The 23,481-nt window shown below is 41.6% G+C and overlaps 1 protein-coding gene across 16 annotated transcripts in view; it reads right to left on the reverse strand.

Moving 5' to 3' along the window:
* Positions 1–23,481, reverse strand: part of bbs9 (Bardet-Biedl syndrome 9) — a 516,876-nt gene that overhangs the window by 90,667 nt on the left and 402,728 nt on the right. For 15 of the 16 annotated variants that reach the window (XR_011352170.1, XR_011352169.1, XM_069921046.1 and 12 more), the window contains one exon: positions 14,246–14,350. Coding sequence is in view for 14 of the 16 variants with exons in the window: in XM_069921037.1 (XP_069777138.1) it covers positions 14,246–14,350 (105 nt within the window). In the remaining 2 variants the exon portion in view is untranslated. Of the gene's footprint in view, positions 1–14,245; positions 14,351–21,676; positions 21,759–23,481 lie in introns of those variants that run through there. The other variant, XM_069921041.1, reaches the window with a different exon arrangement.

The following is a 23,481-nucleotide window of genomic DNA, read 5'->3' on the forward strand; positions in this document are numbered from 1 at the left end:
GTTGTGAATGTTTTAAAATCTTCCCTCCTCCCAATCCACATTAAAGTTCTTCCCTCCAGGAATTGGCATTCAATAGGTTTGAACAGAGTGCCTCTTCAGTTGGAGAATTTCTTGGCTGGTGGTAAAAAATACTGCCATTTTCCCACTCATGTCTCAGGTAAAATGCCATCAAGGTCCCAGTGCTGCATGGGCTCTGAGTAACACTGCTACATCAAACTCCAGTTGGTTCAAAGAAATTTCAGCCATTTCCTAATTTTGTCCCCTGATCAACAAGTTAAAGATGCTCCTCCTGCTTGTTCATGCCACAAAGACAAAATAGCAATCTCATTGAATATGCACCAAAATCTTTTCACATGGAAGCAAATTCAAGATTCCTTTATTATCATGTAATAATATAGAAAATGTAATATTGCAAAAATTTCCTTCTGCCGGCTGTAAGGCAGGCAAAGAGTCACTATTAGTATTGCCTGGCTCCCCTTACACCAAGAGAGAAAGAGTAGCAAAAGAGTTTGTACGTTCTCCCAGTTTCTGTGTGGGTTTCCTCTGGGTGCTCCAGTTTCCTCTCACCCTTCAAAACATATGGGGGTTGTCAATTAATTGGGTGTAATTGGGCTGCACAGGTTCGTGGGACAGAAGGGCCTGTTACCATGCTGTATATCTACATTTTATAAATCTTCGTCCGCGAAGCCAAGCCAAAGAAGAAGATATAAAATGTAAAAGAGAGTCCCTTCAGAGACAATGAGTGTTTGTGGATTCGCCTCAAGCATTCCCATAGACTTGGCAACCCCTATTCAATCCATTGGCAAGCCGAGCTCCTGATCCAAACTGCTGAATGAACAGAGCCTGAGGCCCTCCTTGCCCTCGGCACCCTCACATAATCCAGTTCCATGAGATCCTCGACTGCAAGTTGCTGACCACCTGCAAGCCTGTGTGGGTCCTTCAACCTCTGAGTCCCTAACTGTTTCACTGCTGTGGTCACCGTCCTGTTGGGTCATCTCTGCTTCTCCTTCTCAACAGGGAGGGAGTGTTCTCCCTGATTTTGGTTCACTACACCCTTGGAATCTGTAATCCCTCGTGGCCACTTCTAGCATAGGCATTGCCATCTTGGATATAGACCCCGAGTTGCAGGATTTTAATTAAAAACACTGTTGGCTCTTTTAACAGGCCGTTTAAAGCCTGTACAAAGCTGACGGTATTAGGACTGGGTGGTTGGACCATGTGCAGCAGCATGGTTTCTCTGTTCCCTGGTCTCCAGGGTTCACGTGAGCAGCAGTGCTGCTGTTACAGCAGCTCTGCCAATGTTGCCATAGTCTCATTCTGACAAAGTTGACATTCTGAACTAGTTGCCTCTGCCTGCAATTGGCCTATATTCTTCTAAATCCTTCTGATTCATAAATCTGTCCATATGTCTTTTGAACGACAAAACTGTATCCACTCCCATAATTCCCTCTGACACCTCATTACTCTCCCCTCTCACCTTAAACCTATGCCCTTTAATTCTAAAATTAACTACCCTGGCAAAAATATTGTGAGAATTCACTTTACCCATGCCATTCATGATTTTATAAACTCTAAGCAATCACCCCTCAGCCTCTTGTACTCCAGGTAATAAACACTCAACTTATCCAGCCTCTCCCTATAATTCGAACCCTCCAATCCCAGCAACATTCTGGTGAACCTTCTCTGCTCCCTTCCCAACTTAAGAATACCTTTCCTGTAGCTGCACAGCAAGAAATGCACAGTACTCCATGTGTGGCCTTACTGACACCTTGTACAGCTCTATCATGATATCCCAGCTTTTGTACTCAATACCCTGTGGCCCTGCCTAATGAAGGCAAGTGCGCTTTATCAACGAACCTATTCACCTGCGATACCACATGAAACTGTAACTCTGAGGTCACTCTGTTCTTTAACACTCTTCAGGGCCATTCCATTCACTGTGCAAGTCCTGCCCTTGTTTGAGTTACTAACGTGCAAAACCTCACACTTGTTAAATTCCATTTGCCCACCTTCCCAACTGATCTAGATCCTGTTGTAAATTCAAGTATACTTACTGTCCAATAAACCCAATTCTGATGTCCTCGGCAACATTACTTATCAAGTTAACTATATTGTCATCCAAACTTTAATATAACAAATAAAAGCGAATTCAGCACTGACCCCTGCGACACAGTCATCTTATCTGAAAAAAACTCATCACTATCTTCTAACTCCTACTGCAAAGGCACTGATGTACCAATTGGCCAGCTCATCCTGGATCCCATGTGATCTAACATTCCAGACTAGTCTGTCATGTGGTACTTGGTCAAAGTCCTTGCTGAAGTCTACATAGACAACATCTATCACCCTACCTTTTTCAATCCTTTTGGTCACCTCTATCAATCTATTAGATTGGTTTCTATTCCAAAGACAGGAAACACTCTCTCTTTGGTACTGTGGAGCAAGGTAACTTAGACAAAGAAAAACATTGCATTCTGATTCCTGGTGTAGTGTTTCACTGAGCACCCTCTACCTAAGCAGGTCTTGTGACCCCACTATCTTGACTGGTTCTAAAGTACAACCTGGTGTACTCTGTCCTACCCTGGCTCGACTCTTCGCTGAACTCTCAATCATCTTTCAGTATTTCCAAATCTGATAGTTCTGATGCTCACCTGACTAATTTCCAACTTCCTATGGTCTATAATCCAAAGCCAGTTGAAAAGCCTGCAGGCAAACTCACTCCAAGTATTCACTCAGCCACATCTGTTCTGCAAAATCTGCACTAGAGGCATGCATAACCTCCAATTTGCTTCCAAATCCCCTCCTGACCACTAACCCTAATCCCCCACTCCCCACCAAGCCCTCCAACCTTGTCCAAGCAACCTGTTCTCCTGTGAGCTTCTTCCATATCTTTTTTTCCAACTCATGGCAATTTTTATTTGCTTGGGAATATATTTTCTATTTTTCCTGTCAAAATAAAGAACTTCATCTTTCACCAAATTATGTCCATTCTTATCCACTCACTTAACCTGAGCACACTGCTTTGTAATCTCCTCAGTTGACTATATGCCATCAGAAATTGACCACATTAGATATCACAGTTTTGGAAGTTCCACTGTAATAGCCCCCTCAATAGAAAACAAAGCAAATTATATTTTTTAAATGGTAAGAGATTGGCAATTGTTTATTTTTACAAGAGTCCTTGTAAACACAGCAGTTGGTGAATCAGAAGGCAAATAATATTCAGTATTAGTCTTTAAAACAAACCAAATTAAATCCAACAGCAATGTTACAGAATGGAATGAATACTTTAAAAAACATATCAGTTTATTCAGCAGAAGCTGGCCTATGAAGGGATAATAAAAAATGAAAATGTTCCTACCTCAAGGCACATTTAGTCTGGGAGAGCTCTGCTTTTGGTTGGGATGCCAACTATTATAAGTTTCATTCATGTGGAATGAGCGATGCAGGAATCTCATTGAATTGTTCAGCCAAAGAGCAAATAAATGGGGAATTTAAATCTTTCAAGAGGTTTTCATTCGCTGAAAGAGTAATCTGGTGATCACAATCTACTTTTAAGATTAATTCAGACTAATCCAAATTTTAAATGGTTAATTAACCAACTAAAATGTGATTGTCAGTAAAACTTTCATGTAGACTCTAAAGATTCCTCTGGAAAGTACAGAGTGAAACATAAACCCGCTTTCACAATCGTCATCCTGGAGTTTTGTAGACTTTTTAAGATTATCAAGACATGAAAAGGTTGCTCTATCCTGGACCCACATATTTCTCATTAGTCAGGAATATGCAGTAGCTCCTACACTTCCTTAAGAAGTTGAAGAGGGAAAGGCTTCTGGCCTCCACCTTGACAACCTTTATAGAAGCACAGATGATAGTGTCTTGTGTGGCTGCATCATTGTGTGGTATGGTAATAGCAGCTGCAAAGCATCAGATTGGAAGTCAACAGAAGTAAGAAGATCACTGGGATCTCCCTCTGGTGACATTAATTAGGAATGTGGCTTAAATGAGGATCCCTACCATCCACCACATCCTATACCTGCTTCCTACCATCAGGAAAGAGATACAAGGGCATCAAAATCAGGATTGCTAGGCTACAAAATAGCTTCTTCCCACAGACTCTGAGATTGATGGACAGTATAGTGTTACCTTGGGTCTCTTCTCTTTGAAATTGAGTAAAGTATTCCAAAATATTTATAGATATTTATATTATGTAATATATTTTTATCTATACATGTTGTGATTATGTGCTGTGCACTATGTGTGTATGTGTGTGCACAATGGTCCAAGAGAAATGTTGTTTCATCTGGTTGTATATGCATAGCCAGATGATAATAAACAAACTTTATGTTGGGCTTTCTTACTTGTTACAATGCAGATTAAACAACATATCTGGACAGAGATAGAGATACACAGCACCAAAACCGGCCCTTTGTTCCATTGGGTCTTCACCAACTATCTACCACCTTTTATACAAATCATGTTTATCCATTTCATTTTTTATTCTCTCCTCATTCCTGTCAACTCTTCACAGATTCTACCACTCACCAACACATTCAGGGCAATTTTCAGTAACCTACCACACATCTTTAGGATATGGGAGGAAACCAAAGCACCCACAGGAAAGTGTCGCAGTCCCAGCGTGATGGTACAAACTTTACACAGTGGTCAGAATTGACCACATCCTGGCTGGCTGCATCACAGTGTGGTATGGTTATTGCAGAGAAATGGATCACAGGACCATAAGAGTGATAAGAGGATTAATGGAGTCTTCCCCTACCCCGAATCGTCACAATCTACCAGGATCATTTTCTGAAGAGGGTGCAGAAAATCATTGAGGACCCCTTCCACCCTGCACACAGCATCTTTCAACTGTTCCTATCGGGAAAGAGATACAGGAGTAACAGAGCCAGGAATACCAGGGTGAGGAACAGCTTCTTCCCACTGGCAGTGAGAATGCTAAATAACCAAAGAAACTGCTCATACTAATAATCCAAGACTCTCAACTGTTAAAAACAATATTTGTGTAGTTACATAGATGAATACTTGTCCTGAGTATGTTTTGTTTGTCTGTATGTGTGTTATGTCTGGTTGTATGTCTATGTGTTTTGCACTGAAAACTGGAGAATGCTGTTTTGTCAGGTTCTTATACAATCAGATGACAATAAACTTGTCTTGAGCAGTTTATTGTTAGCTAATCTAACAAGAGGAGAGCCTGATAGTTGTCAAATAAAACTGTTCTTGAACATTTAGGTGCCGGTCTTCAGGCTGTACCTTCGTACCCATGATGGACTTGGCTGGGTTTGCTGCTTTCTGCAGCCTTCTGTTTTCCTGGGAACTGAGTTTTCAAACCAGTTTGTGATTCAACCAGTCAGTTTACTTTCCACGGTACACCTGCAAAAATCCAATAGAGTATTTAACAACATGTCACATCTCCTCAGAATTCCTACAAAGTAGAGGTATAGGTGCACCTTCTTCATGGTTGCTTCAACATGTTGGTTCCAGAAGAGGTCCTCTGCTATGTAGACTCCCAGGAACATGAAGGAACTAACCCTTTCTCTACTGTCATGTCAATGAAGACAGGGTGCACAGACTCTCAGTCTCCCAATCCTCAAGTCCACAATAAGCTCCTTGGTCTTGCTTATGCTGAGAACAAGATTGTTGTCCTGGCTCCACACAACCAGATTCTTGATCTCATTCTATATTCTGACTCAGCATTTTCTGTTACTTGGCCAAAATGGTGGTGTCATCAGTGAACTTATAGTTTGCACTGAAACCAAATTGGCTATGCAGTCATGAATGCACAGGAAATAGAGCAGGGGGCTAACTTCTTAGCCTCAATGTAGTCCTGTGTTGGTGGTTAGCAAGGAGGAGCTGATGTTGTCAATACGCACTGATTGGGGTCTGCTGATGAGGTAATAGAGGATCCAGTTGAAAAGGCATGAACAGAGGCCCAGATTCTGAAGTTAGATAACTAGTTTTGCAGGTCTGATTGTGCTAAATGCCAAGGTATTATCAATGAACAACAGCCTGATATAGGTGTTCTTGTGGCCCAAGTGATCAAGCACTGAGCGGAGATGGCATTCACAGTTGACCTCTTGTGACGATAGATTGAAGGAAGTGGGTCCAGGTCCTTTCTGAGACAGGAGATGAATTGCTCTCTTTCCAATCTCTCAAAGAACTTCATCACAGTAAACATCACTGCCATGGTTTCACAGTCATTGAGGCAGGCCACCTTGTTCTTCTTGGGCACCGGTATAATGGAGGTCCTTTTGGAGTAGTTGAGGACCTCAGACGGTTGAAGTACGAGGTAGAAAATATCTGCAAATTCTCCAGTCAGTTGGCGTGCACAGGTGATATCCTCAAAATCACCTCCCAGGAGTCAATATCTACCCAATGCTATTTGATTGATTGATGGCCCCATATTCTACATGCCAGACAAAGCTCACTATACTAAAGGAAGACTAACATGAATTCACAATTTGACATCCAGTTGTGTTGCAGTACAAGGTGATCAAGGTAAATGCAACTGCTGCCCTCTTCCTGAAATAAATATAGAAAAGCATACGACCTACAGAAGAAGAATGGCTAGCTCATCCATCAAATGAAATAAATGCATCAGCAGAGAGGTTTCCTCATTCATTATAAATGAGCCTGCACTGGGAACCATTTCCGCAGCAGTCTCTGGTTCCAGCAGAACAGCAGGAGGGGCTTCCCAGGATTAACTTCAGGCAGAATATACATACATGATCAGTGAGATGGTTATCTCTCAGATCTCAATTCTCATCATTATGGTCAGAAAATTTGCAAGGTTATCCAGTTAAATAACCTATTGCCAGAAAATTGTATCTACTTATCTAGTAAATACTTTAAAAACTACTATTTAGAAATGCCTACAACACTTGGAAAACAAAGCAGTTCATATTGATAATTATATCTTACTTTAGAGGAGAGCCGAGGCATACAGGTAGAAATAAGGACCAAACACCACAATGCGCAACATTAAAAAGAAGAATCAATTTACTTAGTTCTTGACAGAAGTATCTTATAGCCAACCAAATAAGTTTAAAGTAGAGTCTCTGAGTCAGTGTGGGTAATGTGATAGCACATTTGCACACAGCAATATGGTGGTCTTTCCTCTGGCCTTATCTTTCAGTGCTTCAAAGGTGAATGTTATTCCCAGAACCTAAGTTATCCATGGACCTTGATTTCAAGATCAACATTTTAATAGGAAAATGAAAGAAAATTGATCCAATTGTTATTGGAGGAGCACTGATTATTTGCTCTCCATTCATTGAGTGAGATGCATTCATACTGACTGGGAACAGTTAAAGATCAGGCATGGTTTTGTCTGTGAACTGGAAGGCCACTGACTCAGACCCTGCTCTGCCAGGCACAAAATGAAGGCAGATGTTCCCAATGAAGTGCTGAGGGAAACCTGCACTGTTAGAGATACCTGTTCTTGGCATCAAATGTCAAACTGAAGTCCCATTTGTCATCTCAGGTAGTTATAAAAGACCCCTCAACACTATGTAATATTTTTTTAATAAAACCATAAGACCTTTGTCCAAATCCTGAACTTCATCAGTGTTCTTCAGCAGTCTTCAGAGGAATCACAGCCTGACTAAATCGCTCTGACTGCAACCACAATCGACGGTTAAAAGGCAACATTAGCAGTTCAATGACAACAGCTCAGCGCCTCTTTAGCCAAATACCACAACCCTCAAATGCCAAGTCTAAACACCCACCCCATACACCCTCCATAACTGAGCTTCCACAGCCCTCATGAGAAAAGAATTCCAAATACAAGCCCTCAAGCTACACACCTAGAATGTGGGCTTCTGCTTCTCCTCCACATCTGAGGCACTGAGGGACACAGCCAGAGCAGCTTGATGTAAGGGGGAGGAGCTCACACCACCAGTCTAATGATGAGATGGAGGGGGAACACGGCCAGTGGGGATTAAGAGTTGTGGCTGGTTTAATAACTCTGTGTTTTGGACATGAATGTAAAACCCACTTTAAGTAAAAACAGGCCTTCTTTTACTTCAAGGACCTTTTTCTGGCAGAATTAATGGTAGAATCAGATCCTGCTGCCACCTTTCATTGTATCAGGTAGATGCATCACTGAAGCATGCTCCCAAATCAGGACATTCAATGTTCGAGCAGCTTCCGAGCCATTACTGTAATTGCCTGGGTTCTTCGCCTCCCCTGTGAGTCAACAAACTCCTTAACTGGATTTTAGAGTAAAATGCATTCACTGAGAATTAATCTTAAATGCTGCAGCTGAAAAAGATGTTTCCTGTGCGGATTCTGTTTGCAATAGTGTTGTCTCATCAGGCACCAACTTAAGTGAGATACAAATGGAATTAATATTGCTACAGCAATCAATTCCTCACAGAGAAAGCACATACTTCAGTGAAACTAAAGAGCGAGACTGTTGTGTTTCAAGGTCCTGCTCTTAATTCCATTAAGTCAGATCCAAAGCAACACAGTGATAAAGAGCAATCACAGAAGCCCATTTCTTGGAGCTAAGCCCAGGAACCATTTGTTGAGTTCATCTCACACACACACACACACACACACACACACACACACACACACACACACACAAACTTACAGTATATAAATATCTCTCTCTCTCTCTCTCTCTCTCTCTCTCTCACACACACACACATATTTACAACACCCCCTCCCCAGGGTAGGTGTGCGAGGGATGTGGTTACACCAGGACAGATGGGTGAGGGACATAGTTACTCCAGGACAGGTGTGTGTGGGACACGATAACTCCGGGACAGGCATGTATGGGACTCTGTATCCCCAGGTCAGATGTGTGGGTCACGGTAACCCTGGGACAGATGTATGGGACACGGTTACCCTGGGACAGGTTGATAGCATACAGTTACCCCAGGACTAATATCCCTGTTGGAAGGTCTGCTCTGGGCATTTAAACTAGATTTCCAGTGGGATGGGATCCAGAGTGCCAGAAGAGAAAGTGGCTTGGAGGTAGAAAATATTATGCTAAGACTGCATGCAAAGGTAGGAATCAAAGGGTTGTCCATGGTGGGAAAGTGTTCCAAGGCATGCCAATTTCAATGCAAGGAGTAAGGCAAATGGGCTTAGATCATGGATTAGTATTTATAATTGTGACATTCTTCCCATTAATGAAACTTAGTTGCAGCAGGGGCAGGACTGGCAGCTCAATGTTCTTGGGTTATGTTCTGTTGGATGCAATAAAGTGGGAAGAATGAAAGTGGGGTGGTGGGATCGCTTGTCGGGGAAAATGCCACAGCTATGTTCATTCAGGGCAGACTAGAGAGTTTGACTAGTGAGGTTATATGGGTGGAACTAAGGAACGGGAGAGATATTAATGGGGTTGTTTTATAGATCACTCTATGGTCAGTGAGAATTGGAAGAACAAATCTGCAGAGTGATTGAGGATAGCTGCAGGAAAAAATGTTGTGATAGTAGCTGATTTTAACTTTCCCTATATTGATTCTGACTACCATTCTGTAAAAGGACTGGATGGCTTAGAATATGTCAAATATTAATTTAGGAAACTTCCCTGAACATATATCAAGGTACCAACTAGAGATCTTTTTTGTGCATCCTCCAAATCAATTCCAAATTCTTTGTTTTTTATGTTACTTAGGAGAAAGATCTCTGGATTCTTTGGTATATATGGGAGCCTTACATTAAATACAATAGCGAAAACCTACCGGGGACAAACATTACCTAAGTTGATGGAAGGAGAAGGAAAGAAAAGAATGGACTCAGTAGAATTTCTGGTGTATTTTTGTTGAATGACAACATTGTCTGACTGGTTTAATGCAACCTAGATTGTATACCTAAAATGGATGAGAGGGGGGGTGGTGGGGGGGTGGCCTGGGAGGAGGGAGGTGGGGGGGGGGAGAAAAAGTCACTGTATATGTGTGAAAAAGAAAAAGTGTACATCATGGCTAATGTGATTTACAGTGTGAAAAATAAAAAATTAAAAAAAAAAGGTACCAACTAGAGAGAGTACAACACTGGATCTCTTATTCAGGAATGAGACAGGACAGGTGACGGAAGTGTGTGTAGAGGAACACTTTGGGACCAGTGATCATAATGCCATTAGTTTCAATTATGGATAAAGATAGGTCTGGTCCTCAGGTTAAGATGCTAAATTGGTGAAAGGCCAACTTTGAGGAAATGAGAAAGAATCTAGAAAGCATAGATTGGGACAGGTTATTTTCTGGCAAGGATGTGCTTGGTAAATGAGAGGCCTTTAAGTGTACATAGTTTGTATGTTCCTGTTAGGATTAAAGGCATGGGAACTTTGTTTTTTGAGGGATATTGAGTATCTGGTTAAGAAGAAGAAAGCTATAAGGAACAAAGAACAAATGTGGTACTTGAGGAGTGTAAAAAATGCAAAAATAAACAAGAAGGAAATCAGGAGAGTGAAAAGAAGACAGAAATGTAAGGTAAATTCCTAAGGGCTTCTACTGCTTTCTATTAAAAGCAAAAGGTTTGTAAGGGACAGGAAAATGGCACAGAATCTATGGAAGTGAGACAAAAAAGAAGTGATGTCATGGAACCTACACAGATTAAAGAGGAGGAAGTGTTAGTTATCTAAGACAAAAAAAAGGCTGGATAAATCCCCAGGGCCCAACAAGTGATTCCCTCGATCCTCGAGGGAGGCTAGTGTAGAAATTGCAGAGGCCCTGGCAGATATATTTAACATATATATCATATATCATCTGTCCTAAGCCACAGATGATTGGAGGTTAGCTCATATTGTTCCATTGTTTAAAACAGATTTGAAAAACAATCCAGAAAATTATAGGCCAATGATGCTGACGTCAGTAGTAGGTAAGTGATTGGAATGTGTTCTAAGAGATTGGATATACAAGTATTTGGATAGACAGAGACTGATTGGAGCAAGTCAGGATGGCTTTGTGTGTGGTAGGTCAAGTTTAGCTAATCAGAGTTTTTCAAGTAGGGTACCAGGAAAGCTAATGAAAGAAAGGCCATGGATTTTGTCTACATGGATTTTAGTAAGGCCATTGACAAGGGCCCACGTAGAAGATAAGTTGGGAAGGTTCATGGTGAGATAGTAAACTGAATTCGTAATTAGCCTTATAGGAGAAGGCAGAGAGTGGTAGTGGATGATTGCCTCTCTGACTAGAGGCCTGTCTCGGGCAGAAATGGATCTGTTGTTGCTTGTCATCTATATCAATAATCTGGATGATTATGCGGTAAATTGGATCAGCAAGTTTGCCCATGATACAAAGACTGGAGACATTATGCACAGTGTGGAAGGATTTCAAAAGTTGCAGAGGTATCTGGACCAGCTGGAAAAATGGTCTGAAAAATGGCAGATGGATTGTACTGCAGTCAAGTGTGAGTTGTTGTGCTTTGGAAAGACAAACCAAGACAGGACATACACCGTAAACGGCAGGGCACTGAGGAATGCGGTAGAACAGAGGGATCTAGAAATACAGATATATAATTCCCTGAAAATGGCATCACAGGTAGATAGGGTGATAAAGAGAACCTTTGGCACATTTTCCATAAATCAAAGTATTGAGTATGGGAGCTTGTATGTTATGGTAAAGTTGAATAAGACATTGGTGAAGCCGAATTTGGAGTATTGTGTGCAGCTTCGGTCACCTAAATACAGGAAGGATATTAATAACATTGAAAGAGTGCAGAGGAGATTTAAAAGGATGTTGCCGGGACTTGAAGAAATGAGTTACAAGTTAAACAGACTTGGATTTTATTCCCTGGAGCATAGAAGGATGAAGGGAAATTTGATAGAGATATACAAAATTATGATGGGTATGGCTAGAGTAAATGCATGTAGGTTTTTTGTCCATTGAGGTTAGGTGAGATACAAGCCAGAGGACATGGGTTAAAGGTGAAAGGGAAATAATTTAGGGGTAACATAAGTGGGAAATGCTTCACACAGAGTGGTGGGAATGTGGAAGGAGCTGAAGTGAATGTGGGCTCAATTTTCACTTTGGATGGGAAGAGTATGGAGAGATATGGTCCAAGTGCAGGTCAGTGGAACTCAGCAGAATAATAGTTTGACACAGACAAGAAGGGCCAAAGGACTGTTTTCTGCTGTACTGTTCTATAGATAAGTGTGTGGGACATGGTTACCTGCATGACAGGTGTATGGGCCATGGTTATTGTAGGACAAGTGAGTATGGGACAAAGTTACTCCAGGGAAGGTGTGTTTAGGACCTGGTTATCCCAGGATAGGTATGTGTGATACAGCTATCCCAGGAGATGTTTATGTGGGACACAGTTACCCAGGTACAGATGTATTACATGGTTACCATAGGAGAGGCATGTGTGATGCAGTCATCCCAGGACACGCATGTGTGGGACATGGTTGCCCCAGTACAGGTATGTGTGGGACACGGTTACCCCAGAAGATCCTGTGTGAGACATGGCAAAGAACAATACCTAGATAATTCATTTTTAATTTCATATTTCCATTTGTTGCTCTTGGCAATAGTATGAAGTGCACAACACTCCCACGGTGTGAGATCTCTGTGGAAACATCTTAAGTTGTTTAGCTGAGCAACACATTGAACATTTAAACAAAGTGAATACCAGTTTCCTTCATTTCATGTGGAATTTTTACATCACGGATATTTGCTCTGTCTCAAGTGAATAATCTTCAGGCGATCAACAAAGCCTGGTAGCAACAAAGTAACTCAGTTTAAACACTGCTAAGTTTCTAAGGGTAAGGTGCAATCAAACTACTGTAGATGGACAAACAAGTCTTCATCAGCAACACTGAACCCCATGCACAAAATGATGAGAGAAATTTTCCACAATGTGCCTTGTTCAGTCTTGCCAAAGGTTGATCAATTGAACAATTAAAAGACCAACTTTAACTTCCATCCTGCAAGAGGGTGGATGCTGGGACAACTGATAATGATGAAAAATGGGAGGTTCGGTGTTCTAACTGGTATTATCAATAACAATGTTGTAATTTTATTTGACACTTTATATGAACTTGATATGTCTATTTAACTTGCTTCTGTTCTGAAAATAACAAATGATTCACAATGCACAACATTAAGGAATGGCTGCCTTAATTCCCACATAGAATCAATGTCTTGATGACATTATTGTATTGATGCACAAAGTTCACTGACATCTTACAATATTTGCTCATGACAGCTAGAATCCAAGCTATTAATTTTAACATCATGTGTTTCACAAAATCTGTTTGTGATAGTAATTTATATGACTGTCAGGAGCTTAAACAATGAATGCTTTTTAAGTCATGGATCATATAGGTATAAAAAAGTGTGAATATAGTAAAGTTGCCAGTATGAAGGATAGGGGTTATAATGCAATCTGATGTTGTTCACTGAGCTTTTAACATGAACATTACTCTACCTTGCTCAAACTGAAGAGTTCTTTGAATTGAAACTACCATGAAACTTGATTCACATATTAGCAATCAAATATTAGCTACCTGGCTGCAAAATTTACAATTAAACATCTGATACCAGAGACTTTGAATCAGGTCCTGATCAAATAATCCAGAATATTTAAAAAAGAGAGATGACAATGGAGAAAACTTCCACAAATGAACATTTTACTGGGAAACTAACTCAGTTAGTTATGGGTGGCACGCTTAACATAGAGGTTAGTGTGATGCTGTTACAGCACCAGCGATTGGGAGCGGGGCTCAAATCCTGTGCTATCTGTAAGGAGTTTGGTTATTCTCCCTGTGTCTGCATGAGCTTTCCTCAGGGGCTCTGGTTTCCTCCCACCATTCAAAACGTACCGGGGGTGTAGGTCAGTTGGGTGTAATTTGGTGGCACGGGCTTGTGGGCTGGAATGGCTTGTTACCATGCTTTATTTCTAGGTATATAAAAAAAAAATAAAATTTAAAAATGTTTATGACTAGACAACTGGAGGCTGAGCAACAGTCTCCACTGTCCAAAAGATGAAGCTTGCTGTGGAAGAGCTGCCTTGACTGGGAATTGGTAGATGCAGTTGAATGAATGGGAAGCTCATCTTTTCCCATAAATGACAACTGATTTGTGTTCTGGAACGTTGCATCCCCTCCAAAGATCCTCATCCTCTTCCTCATAATCCAGTCCTCGAGCCCAGAGGCTTTTTCTCCTCAGCTTAAATACCTCCACAGCAGGATTCCAGGATAATAATAGACAAAAATCCAGCATCACTATCAAAATGCAACATTACTAAGTTTTGTAAGAACATGTGATCTCCCACCTACCAGGTTCTGACTTCCTTGTCACAATAGCGAGGTTCTGGAATGTTCCCAAGGGAGCATGGTCTGCTGTTCTCTCTTCCATATCAGATTCTGGGATTGCTTGAAAGCCTGATTTGCAAACAAATAACTAGTTATTAAACTGGGATAAAGCTAGCAAAAGAGAACTGCTGTTAAGTTTTAAAGCCAAGTTTTGCAAGGATCCAGCAGGAACAGGTTGATGATCTTCCATCAGAATCATGGGAAGTTTGGGATGGAGTTTAGTCTGTAATTCAGACAAAACACACACGGACAGGAAGGTCATTGAGAATGATGACATTCCATAAAGTTCTGTTGATGAGAATAAATGAAACTTAGCAATCACATCAGCCATAGGCCATATTTAAAATGTTGCAAGAACCACATGTGCACAAAATAGTTAACCTGAGAAATCCCGCTGTTTGGAATTTCAAGCAGGATTATGCATTCCTCAGAATTCACAAACCTGGCCTGAGTGCTCTGGAACTTGGAGCCAACAAAATGGAGATTTTTGGATGAGCCTAAAATAAGCACATTCCTACAATTGCTGGTCCTTGGCATTGCCTATTTAGAGGGCAATGTGACTCTGGAGAGCCCCAAGCAGAATTCAAACAAAGGTTATTCCAATATTTAAAGAGAAGGCACATCTGCACTGCAATGCAACTTCACAATTGTACCAAATGCAATGACAGGGATCAGCCTTCTCTTCCAGACCAACATCCCAGCACTGAGACACTAATTACTGTCTGTCAGCTCCACAGCATCAACATGCCTGACCCTAGATTCCCACACATATATTCTATTCCAAGTTCTCTCCCTTATTGATTATCAGACAGACAGAGCTGAACGGGAAACTGAAGAAAAAGATTCAAAGTTGTTCTCGAAGCCTTGTTAAAAGTGCACACCTCATCTGACCATGAGATTCCTGGTCCACGATCATGCAAAGTGGTGAACGAGTATCCAAGTTGGCACTGGGAGCTTAAAATCTTTAAGTCAGGAGCATATGGCATTGTGGCCAATGCAGTGGAAGGAGCACAGCACCTTAAAATCTACACCACTATTTCCCCACCCCCCCCCCCCCCCCCCCCCAATGAGCACCTACTGTAGACAAATTGGAGTCATCATCACAGAACTGGAGTGGAAGCAAGTGATCCTCATTACAAGGCATTTTCCAAGAACACTACAGGTTCTATTGTTGGAAAGCTAGTGCAGGTAATGAAAAACAATGGAAATGTGGCTATATGACAACCTATTACAGGGGTCAAGGAGTGCTCTTCTCAAACACTCTCAGCCATTGAAAAGAGAGCCCAAGGAATCCATCCCTATGGTAGAAAATTGCAGAGAAATAAGGCTTCAGCTCATCACCTACGGGCAGTTACAGGTGTGCAACAAATCTGGTTGATACCTTGATTCTGAAACAAGATATTAAAACTAATGGGCCAGCCACAAAGTGAGAGGGCGGCAGCAAAGGAAATGGCGTGGCCAAAGGACTGTTTCTGGAAAGCTTTGGATCATCTTTGAGCTCATTTTGGGCCTACAATGTTATATAGCTAAGATGGAAAGGTTTAAATTGTGCATTATAATTTAAGGCTCTGGTGGCAATAGAGCAAAAATAAGGTTTTGGGTTCATTGATTGAAATTGTTTATTGCTGTCAAGTGTATCAACATTCAATGAGCTATTTGGTGTGTGTGCTATCCAGGCAAGTCAACCCAACCTTAAGCACAATAGCTAGTGCAAAATCAGATTCAGATTTATTGTCAGAATACATACAATGCATCACATACAACCCTGAGATTCCTGATTGCTGCAGGTGCAGCAGAATTACCACTAATTGGTAGTGCAAAATTTAACTGCACAGAGCTTGAACTTGTAAACAATCAAAACAACTGTAAGTAGACAACAAATGCAAACAAACTGATTGTGAAATACAGGGAGAGCAAAGAAAAATCAATAAAATGCATAAGTAAGAATTCTTAAATGAGTTCCTGATTGAGTTTGTTGTTGAGAAGTCTGATGGTGGAGGGGTGGCAGCTGTTCCTGAACCTGGTGGTGTGAGTCTTATGGCACCTATATCTCTTTCCTTATGGCAGTAGCGAGAACAGATGGTGTGCGAGGTGGCGTTTGTCTTTGATGATTGCTGCTGCTCTCCGACGCCCACGTTCCCTGTAGATCTACTCAATAGTGGGGAGGGTTTTGTCTGTAATATCCTGGGCTGTGTCCACTATCATTTAGAGGGCTTTATGGTCTGGTGCTCCCATACCAGACCGTGATTCAGCTGGTCAGCACACTTTCCACCACACATCTGTAGAAATTTGCCAGAGTTTCTGATGTCTAACAATAATACCATTTACAAATTTGCTGACCTGACACCATGGTAATGGTTTGATTAAAGGATGGGGATGAGTCTGCATACAGGATGGAAATTGAAAACTTGGTTGAATGGTGCACCAATAACAACATAACTCAGTGTCACCAAAACTGATTGTTAATTGATTGAGCTGATTGATAAAACAAGAAATACAGAATTTCAACAGAACCTGAACCAAACCTAAACCAACCATAGCCAATCCCAACACCGGCCCAGTCCTGACTAATCTAAACCAGACATATATAGATGGGCCCTATCAGTTTCCTGTGAGGATAAGTTATACATTGTAGTACTTTAGAGGAAGGAAGCAAAGGGTAAAGTCATGGCCAAATTTTAAAATCAACACAGAAGCTGTTGGTAAACAGCTAGTGTGTGGAATTGTGTCAAGTGTGAGTCAATACATTGTTAGTTTACAGAATTATGGAGGTTTGGCAATGAGCATCAAAGACTTGAGGTGATAAAGTAAAAAGATCTCAGCAGAAGTGTTGATGTGGGCAAGCAATGCTCTGGTGTGGGAGCAACACTCAGAGACAAACCAGTGGTGAGATTTAAGGCTTAGTTCTAATCAAACAGAAGTCAGTAGTCTGATTAGCAAGGGATGGGACACCATCACATTTGGCTTTAGTAGCAGGTCAGGAGTTAGAGGTGTGAAGGACGGAAGAACCAGATCGTTTGGGTCCAGTGGCCAGAATTCTGTTAGTTTTTAAATAGTCATGGAAAGAGATAGAACTGGTCCACAAATTGAAGTCCTAAATTCGGGCAAGGTTAATTTTGATGGCATTGGACAGGAACTTGCAAAAGTTAATTGGGAGAGGCTGTTTGCACGTTAAGGGTTAGAACATTGCCAATACAACAAAGGAACAGTCCGTTCAACCCACTTTGTATGCACGGAACATGATGCCAAATTAAACCATCTCTTCTGCTGGCACATAATTTGTATCCCTTTCCTTGCATATTCATGTGTCTATCTTCTTTCTTTGGCTTGGCTTCGTGGACGAAGATTTATGGAGAGGTAATGTCCACGTCAGCTGCAGGCTTGTTTGTGGCTGACAAGTCCGATGCGGGACAGGCAGACACGGTTGCAGCGGTTGCAAGGGAAAATTGGTTGGTTGGGGTTGGGTGTTGGGCTTTTCCTCCTTTGTTTTTTGTCAGTGAGGTGGGCTCTGCGGTCTTCTTCAAAGGAAGTTGCTGCCTGCCGAACTGTGAGGCGCCAAGATGCACAGTTTGAGGCGATATCAGCCCACTGGCGGTGGTCAATGTGGCAGGCACCAAGAGATTTCTTTAGGCAGTCCTTGTACCTCTTCTTTGGTGCACCTCTGTCATGGTGGCCAGTGGAGAGCTCGCCATATAACACGATCTTGGGAAGGCGATGGTCTTCCATTCTGGAGACGTGACCTACCCAGCGCAGCTGGATCTTCAGCAGTGTGGATTCGATGCTGTCGGCCTCTGCCATCTCGAGTACTTCGATGTTAGGGATGAAGTCGCTCCAATGAATGTTGAGGATGGAGCGGAGACAAAGCTGGTGGAAGTGTTCTAGGAGCCGTAGGTGATGCCGGTAGAGGACCCATGATTCGGAGCCGAACAGGAGTGTGGGTATGACAACGGCTCTGTATACACTAATCTTCGTGAGGTTTTTCAGTTGGTTGATTTTCCAGACTCTTTTGTGTAGTCTTCCAAAGGCGCTATTTGCCTTGGCGAGTCTGTTGTCTATCTCGTTGTCGATCCTTGCATCCGATGAAATGGTGCAGCCGAGATAGGTAAACTGGTTGACCGTTTTGAGTTTTGTGTGCCTGATGGAGATGTGGGGGGGGGCTGGTAGTCATGGTGGGGAGCTGGCTGATGGAGGACCTCAGTTTTCTTCAGGCTGACTTCCAGGCCAAACATTTTGGCAGTTTCCGTAAAACAGGACGTCAAGCGCTGAAGAGCTGGCTCTGAATGGGCAACTAAAGCGGCATCGTCTGCAAAGAGTAGTTCACAGACAAGTTGCTCTTGTGTCTTGGTGTGAGCTTGCAGGCGCCTCAGATTGAAGAGACTGCCATCCGTGCGGTACCGGATGTAAACAGCGTCTTCATTGATGAGGTCTTTCATGGCTTGTTTCAGCATCATGCTGAAGAAGATTCATGTGTCTATCTAGAAGTCTATTAAATGCTTCTTTTGTATTTACTTCCATTAATAGCCTTGACAGCCTGTTTCAGGCATCTATGTAAAAAATACTTGCCCCACATATCTTCAATACACCCCCCCCCCCCCCTCCCCAACCTTTCATCTTAAATGCATGTCCTCTAGTCTGTGATATTTCTATCCTGGGTGAAAGATTCTGACTATCTATCCTATTCATGCCTCTAATCATTTTATAAACCTATCAGGATGTCTGGCAAGAGGAAGGCTTTCATAAGTGAGATATGGAGAGCAACAGGTTCCTGCTAAGAGTGAAGGGCAAAGTTGTCAGGAGTATGAAAACATAGTTGATGATGGAGATATATATGACAAGGCCTCGCATGGTAGGCTGGTCTGGTAGCTTAGAACATATGGGATCCATGGCAAATTGGTCACAAATACAGAATTAGCTTGATGATAGGGGAGACAGAGGATGACAATTGAGGACTGTATGTCAGATTGGAGGCCTATGATCAGTGGTGTGCCATGGGGATGAATGCTGGGTCCACTATTGTTTATCATCTGTATTAATGATTTGAATGAGAATGTAATTGGCATGGTTAGTAAGTTTGTGGATGACCCAAAAATCGATGATATAGTGGATAGTGAAGAAGATTAACTAAAATTCCAACAGGATCAAGGTCAACTGGGAAAGTGGACAAGTATTGGCAGATGGGAATTAAACTCAGACAAATAAAAGGAGTTATAGTTAGTTAAACCAGGGCAGGACTTACCAGTGAATGGCAGGACCCTGGGGAGTATTGTAGAACAGAGAAAACATGTATATAGTTCCCTGAAGGTGATGACACAAGTAGACAGAGTGGTGAAGAAAGCATTTGGCACGCTTGCCTTCATCAATCAGGGCATGGAGTACATGAATTGGGATATCATGTTACATCAGCAGATGTTGGTGAAGCTGCACCTGGAGTATTGTGCGCAGTTCTGATCACCACATCATACGAATGACATGATTAACCAGGAAAGGGGCAGAAACGATTCACAAGGATGTCACTAGGACTGAAGATACTGGATAGGCTGGGGCATTTTTTTCTGGAGTGCAGGAGGCTTGGGGTGGTGGGGGGGGGGGTGTCATCTTATCGAGGTATATAAAATCATGAGGGACACATAAAAAAATGAATGGTCACTGTCTTTTTTTGAAGGTAAGAGAATCTAAAACCAGAAATATAAATTTAAGATAGGAATGATTTAAAAGGGTCTCAAGGGGCAACTTTTTCCACAAATAGGTATATGAAACAAACTACCAGAGAAAGTGATCGGGGCGGGTACAATTACAACGTTTAAAAGACATTTCACCAGGTATGTGGATAGAATGGGTTGCAGGATGCAGGCCAACAGGTAGTTCAGGGAGACAACTTGGTTGACAAGGATGAGTTGGGATGAAGGGCCAGTTTCTACTGTAAAACTCCATGACACTGCAGAACTCCCAAATACTGTGCACACAAATGGGAATAGGCCATGTGGACCAGACCCCTGGAGCTGGACCATGGAAGAAAGAAGTTGAGAGCTGATCAGTAGTGTGTCAGAATAGTCAAGGCTGTGGCAACAGTTCATGGATACCAAAGCTTGCCATGCTTATCACGGATATCAGGAGCTGGAAGAAGTCTAAATAAAAGCTTGGCAGCAGATACAAACCATGCATGGCCAACAGGTATCCTTTAAAAATTTGTGTAATTAATTGTGGAATTGTTACAAATCATGGTCTGTAATAATATTCTAACTTTGAATGACATCAGCTTACCAAACCAATGGAAGTGTATCAATCTCCTCCAAAAGAGATAACCAAAAGAATTGCAACATTTCAGATGATCCCATTGTAGAGTCTAATTAACACACTGTGCATGTAATGCAAAGATGTTTGTTGAGATACTTTTGAGCTTTCATCCTTGATCTCTGTTAATGGAATGTAAATTAGCAGGGCATGACTTGTGGGAACTGGTGTGATTGGAGCACTCCACAGATGGCATGCAGCAACTGTATTTTAAAAATATGAATAGTTAGGGAGTGAGAATTTAAAATAATTTTTTTAAAAATTACAAATCTTGAAAAATCAGCTATAGAATGGAAAAGAGGGAAAATTCATAGCAGGTCCGATAGGATCTGAAAGATCACGTTTCTTGTGGACTCCTTTGTTAAAACAGGAAATGAAAGTAGATCTGTGTGCATAGTGATTTTCTAGCTTGCCGCTAAATATCATTTTTCTTATTCTATGTGGTTAAGGGTCATGCAAATGGTAGAAGCTGAGTCTCGCTTGAATCAGGTCGTTCTGAAATACAACTTCTGTCGACCACCAGAGAAAGGGAGAGTGTCTAGAAAGGCTTTCATCAGATGCTGAAATAAATACCATCCTCCCCCTACAGACTGGAACAGAGCCAGAGAAAGCAGATTTTCCAGATGTGAGCTAATAAACACCGTTAAAGAAGAGACAGTTTGTCCACTAGTTTTCTGGCATGCACAGATTGCCATACAGTTGATTCTGGGTAGTACAACAGTCTGTCGAGCTAATCAATCCATATAAGTAGGTGAATTTCAGTAAGCAGACTTGCAGAATAAAATGAAATCACAGTCTATAAGTGAGAAAAATATGTAATATTTTTCCTGAATGAAATAGCGGATATTAGATTTTACGTTGCTTATTTTTTCTTCTTCCTTGATTTTCTGAGACACACTTAGCATTGAATTAAACTTTACAAAGAGTGGCATTAAGTGCTGGCAACTTAATTTTCCAATTTCATGACAGAGTTAAAAGCTCACATTAAATAAATATTAAGAGTAATAAAAACAAATGAACACTGAAATGGAAAGTAAAATATTTGGATGAATGAAATGGTATTATATCTGGAATTGTTATTCATGCTCTTGCCTGGTTATGAGGGCTTGTTATCACCATCTCTTTATTCTGCACAAGTAAAATTACTCCAGTGAGAAAGGAAGATCCTGAGTAGAAGACATGGCAGCTGAAATGAGTGAAACAGTAGTCCATTATTCATATCCAACAGTGGACAAAGAGGCAGAGAATTATTATTGATCTTAGGCAATTCCAGACCATGCTCTGAAACACAAACTGCAATCTGAAAATGAATGTAATAAGAAACATTCACATACTCATGCCTGCTCTGCCATTCATTAAGATCTTTGATCTCTGTGCCACTTTCTCAGCCAAAGCCCATTTTCTTATACAGGGTATTGAGAATCTGAAAATCAACTTTGGACCATAAACAAGAGAAGTTTTGGACTCCCCAACCAGGCACAGTTCAATTCTATATCTACTCTTTGGGCAGCACAGTTACTGAACCATTAGTGCAATGTTATTACAGTCCCAGCAATCTGGGTTTGAATCTGCTGCTATCTGCAAAGAGTACCACACTACAAAGGCATGAGGGGTTGGTAGATTAATTAGTCACAGTGCTCGTCTTTTTCAATAAGATCACCTATCATTCTTCTCAACTCAAGAGAGTACATCTATCATCAGGTCAAGCACCCATTCCAGAAGTCATCCTGGTGAACCTTCAAGTCTTTGCTCCATCTTATAAATATTTTTCCTCAGTTAGGGACAATAGTCTTGTACATAATTTTCTAAATTTGAAGCACATATTCTTGTATGCAAACTTTCATGTAATAGTAGCCAACAAATGGTAATTTTCTGAATTGTTTGCTATACTTTCATGGACACTTTTAATGATTTGTGTACAAGGATGCTCTCCCATCCACCCCTCGCCCTCCTTTTCCGTGCCTATCCCTTGTCACCTACTCCTATCCCTTCCCTCCCACCCCCCTTCCTCCCCTCAATCTACCATTCCTTCTCCAATTCCTCCCCTCTTCGTCTGGTCCTTCTCCTCCCCTTACCCTTCCATCTTTCCTCTCCCTCCTATTTTTCACCTCACTCTCCTGTCCTTTCCTTCTCTCCTGTTCTCCTGCACCCTTCCATCCTTGTTCTTTCCCACTCTCCAATCCTGCTCCCTCCTGTTCCTTCCAACACTCTGCTATCTCTCCCTCCCCCTCCTATTCCTCCCTCACTCTCCCATCCACCTCCCTCCTGTTTCTCCCTCACCCTCTTGTCCTTTGCCTGTTCCTCCCCTCACCTTTCTGCCCTTCCCCTCCCTCCCTTCCTTCTCCTCCCTCACCACATCCCCTGCCATCCACTCACTTTGCACATTTTTTTCCTTTGGCACCAATACTCTTCCTTCAACCCCCTGACATTTAAAATATATCAATTATATCCCATCTGCTTAGTCCTTCAATACTCCAGTTCCCCCACCCCCATCCAAACCAATAATTGAGATTGTGAGCCATTGCAATCTAGCAGAAATCCCTGAGGAATTCAACTGCCCACAGTATTTCAACTCAAAATGACACTTTTCTAGTTTTCTTTCTTTTAACCAATCCTAAATTCATGGCAATATCTATGCACCAACACGACATGCTGTAATTTTGTTTATCATCTTAAAAAGATTCTTGGAATGTTGAAAAACATGAGCATATGAAGTGCAGAACTGGGGCTCTCAGGCCCCCCTATTTCTCCAATTTTAAATTATGGCTGAACTTGTGGTAACCTCAAATTGGCATCACCCTGAGCAAGAAGCAATCAACAGCTGCCTTAAAAAATTCAAAGATTCTGGTTCAATTTCCCTTTGAGGAGAGTGTTCCAAGGAAGCATATTCTGCTGAGAGAAAATAATTG

Source organism: Narcine bancroftii, chromosome 2 (genome assembly GCF_036971445.1).
Source record: "Narcine bancroftii isolate sNarBan1 chromosome 2, sNarBan1.hap1, whole genome shotgun sequence".
Taxonomy (NCBI): domain Eukaryota; kingdom Metazoa; phylum Chordata; class Chondrichthyes; order Torpediniformes; family Narcinidae; genus Narcine; species Narcine bancroftii.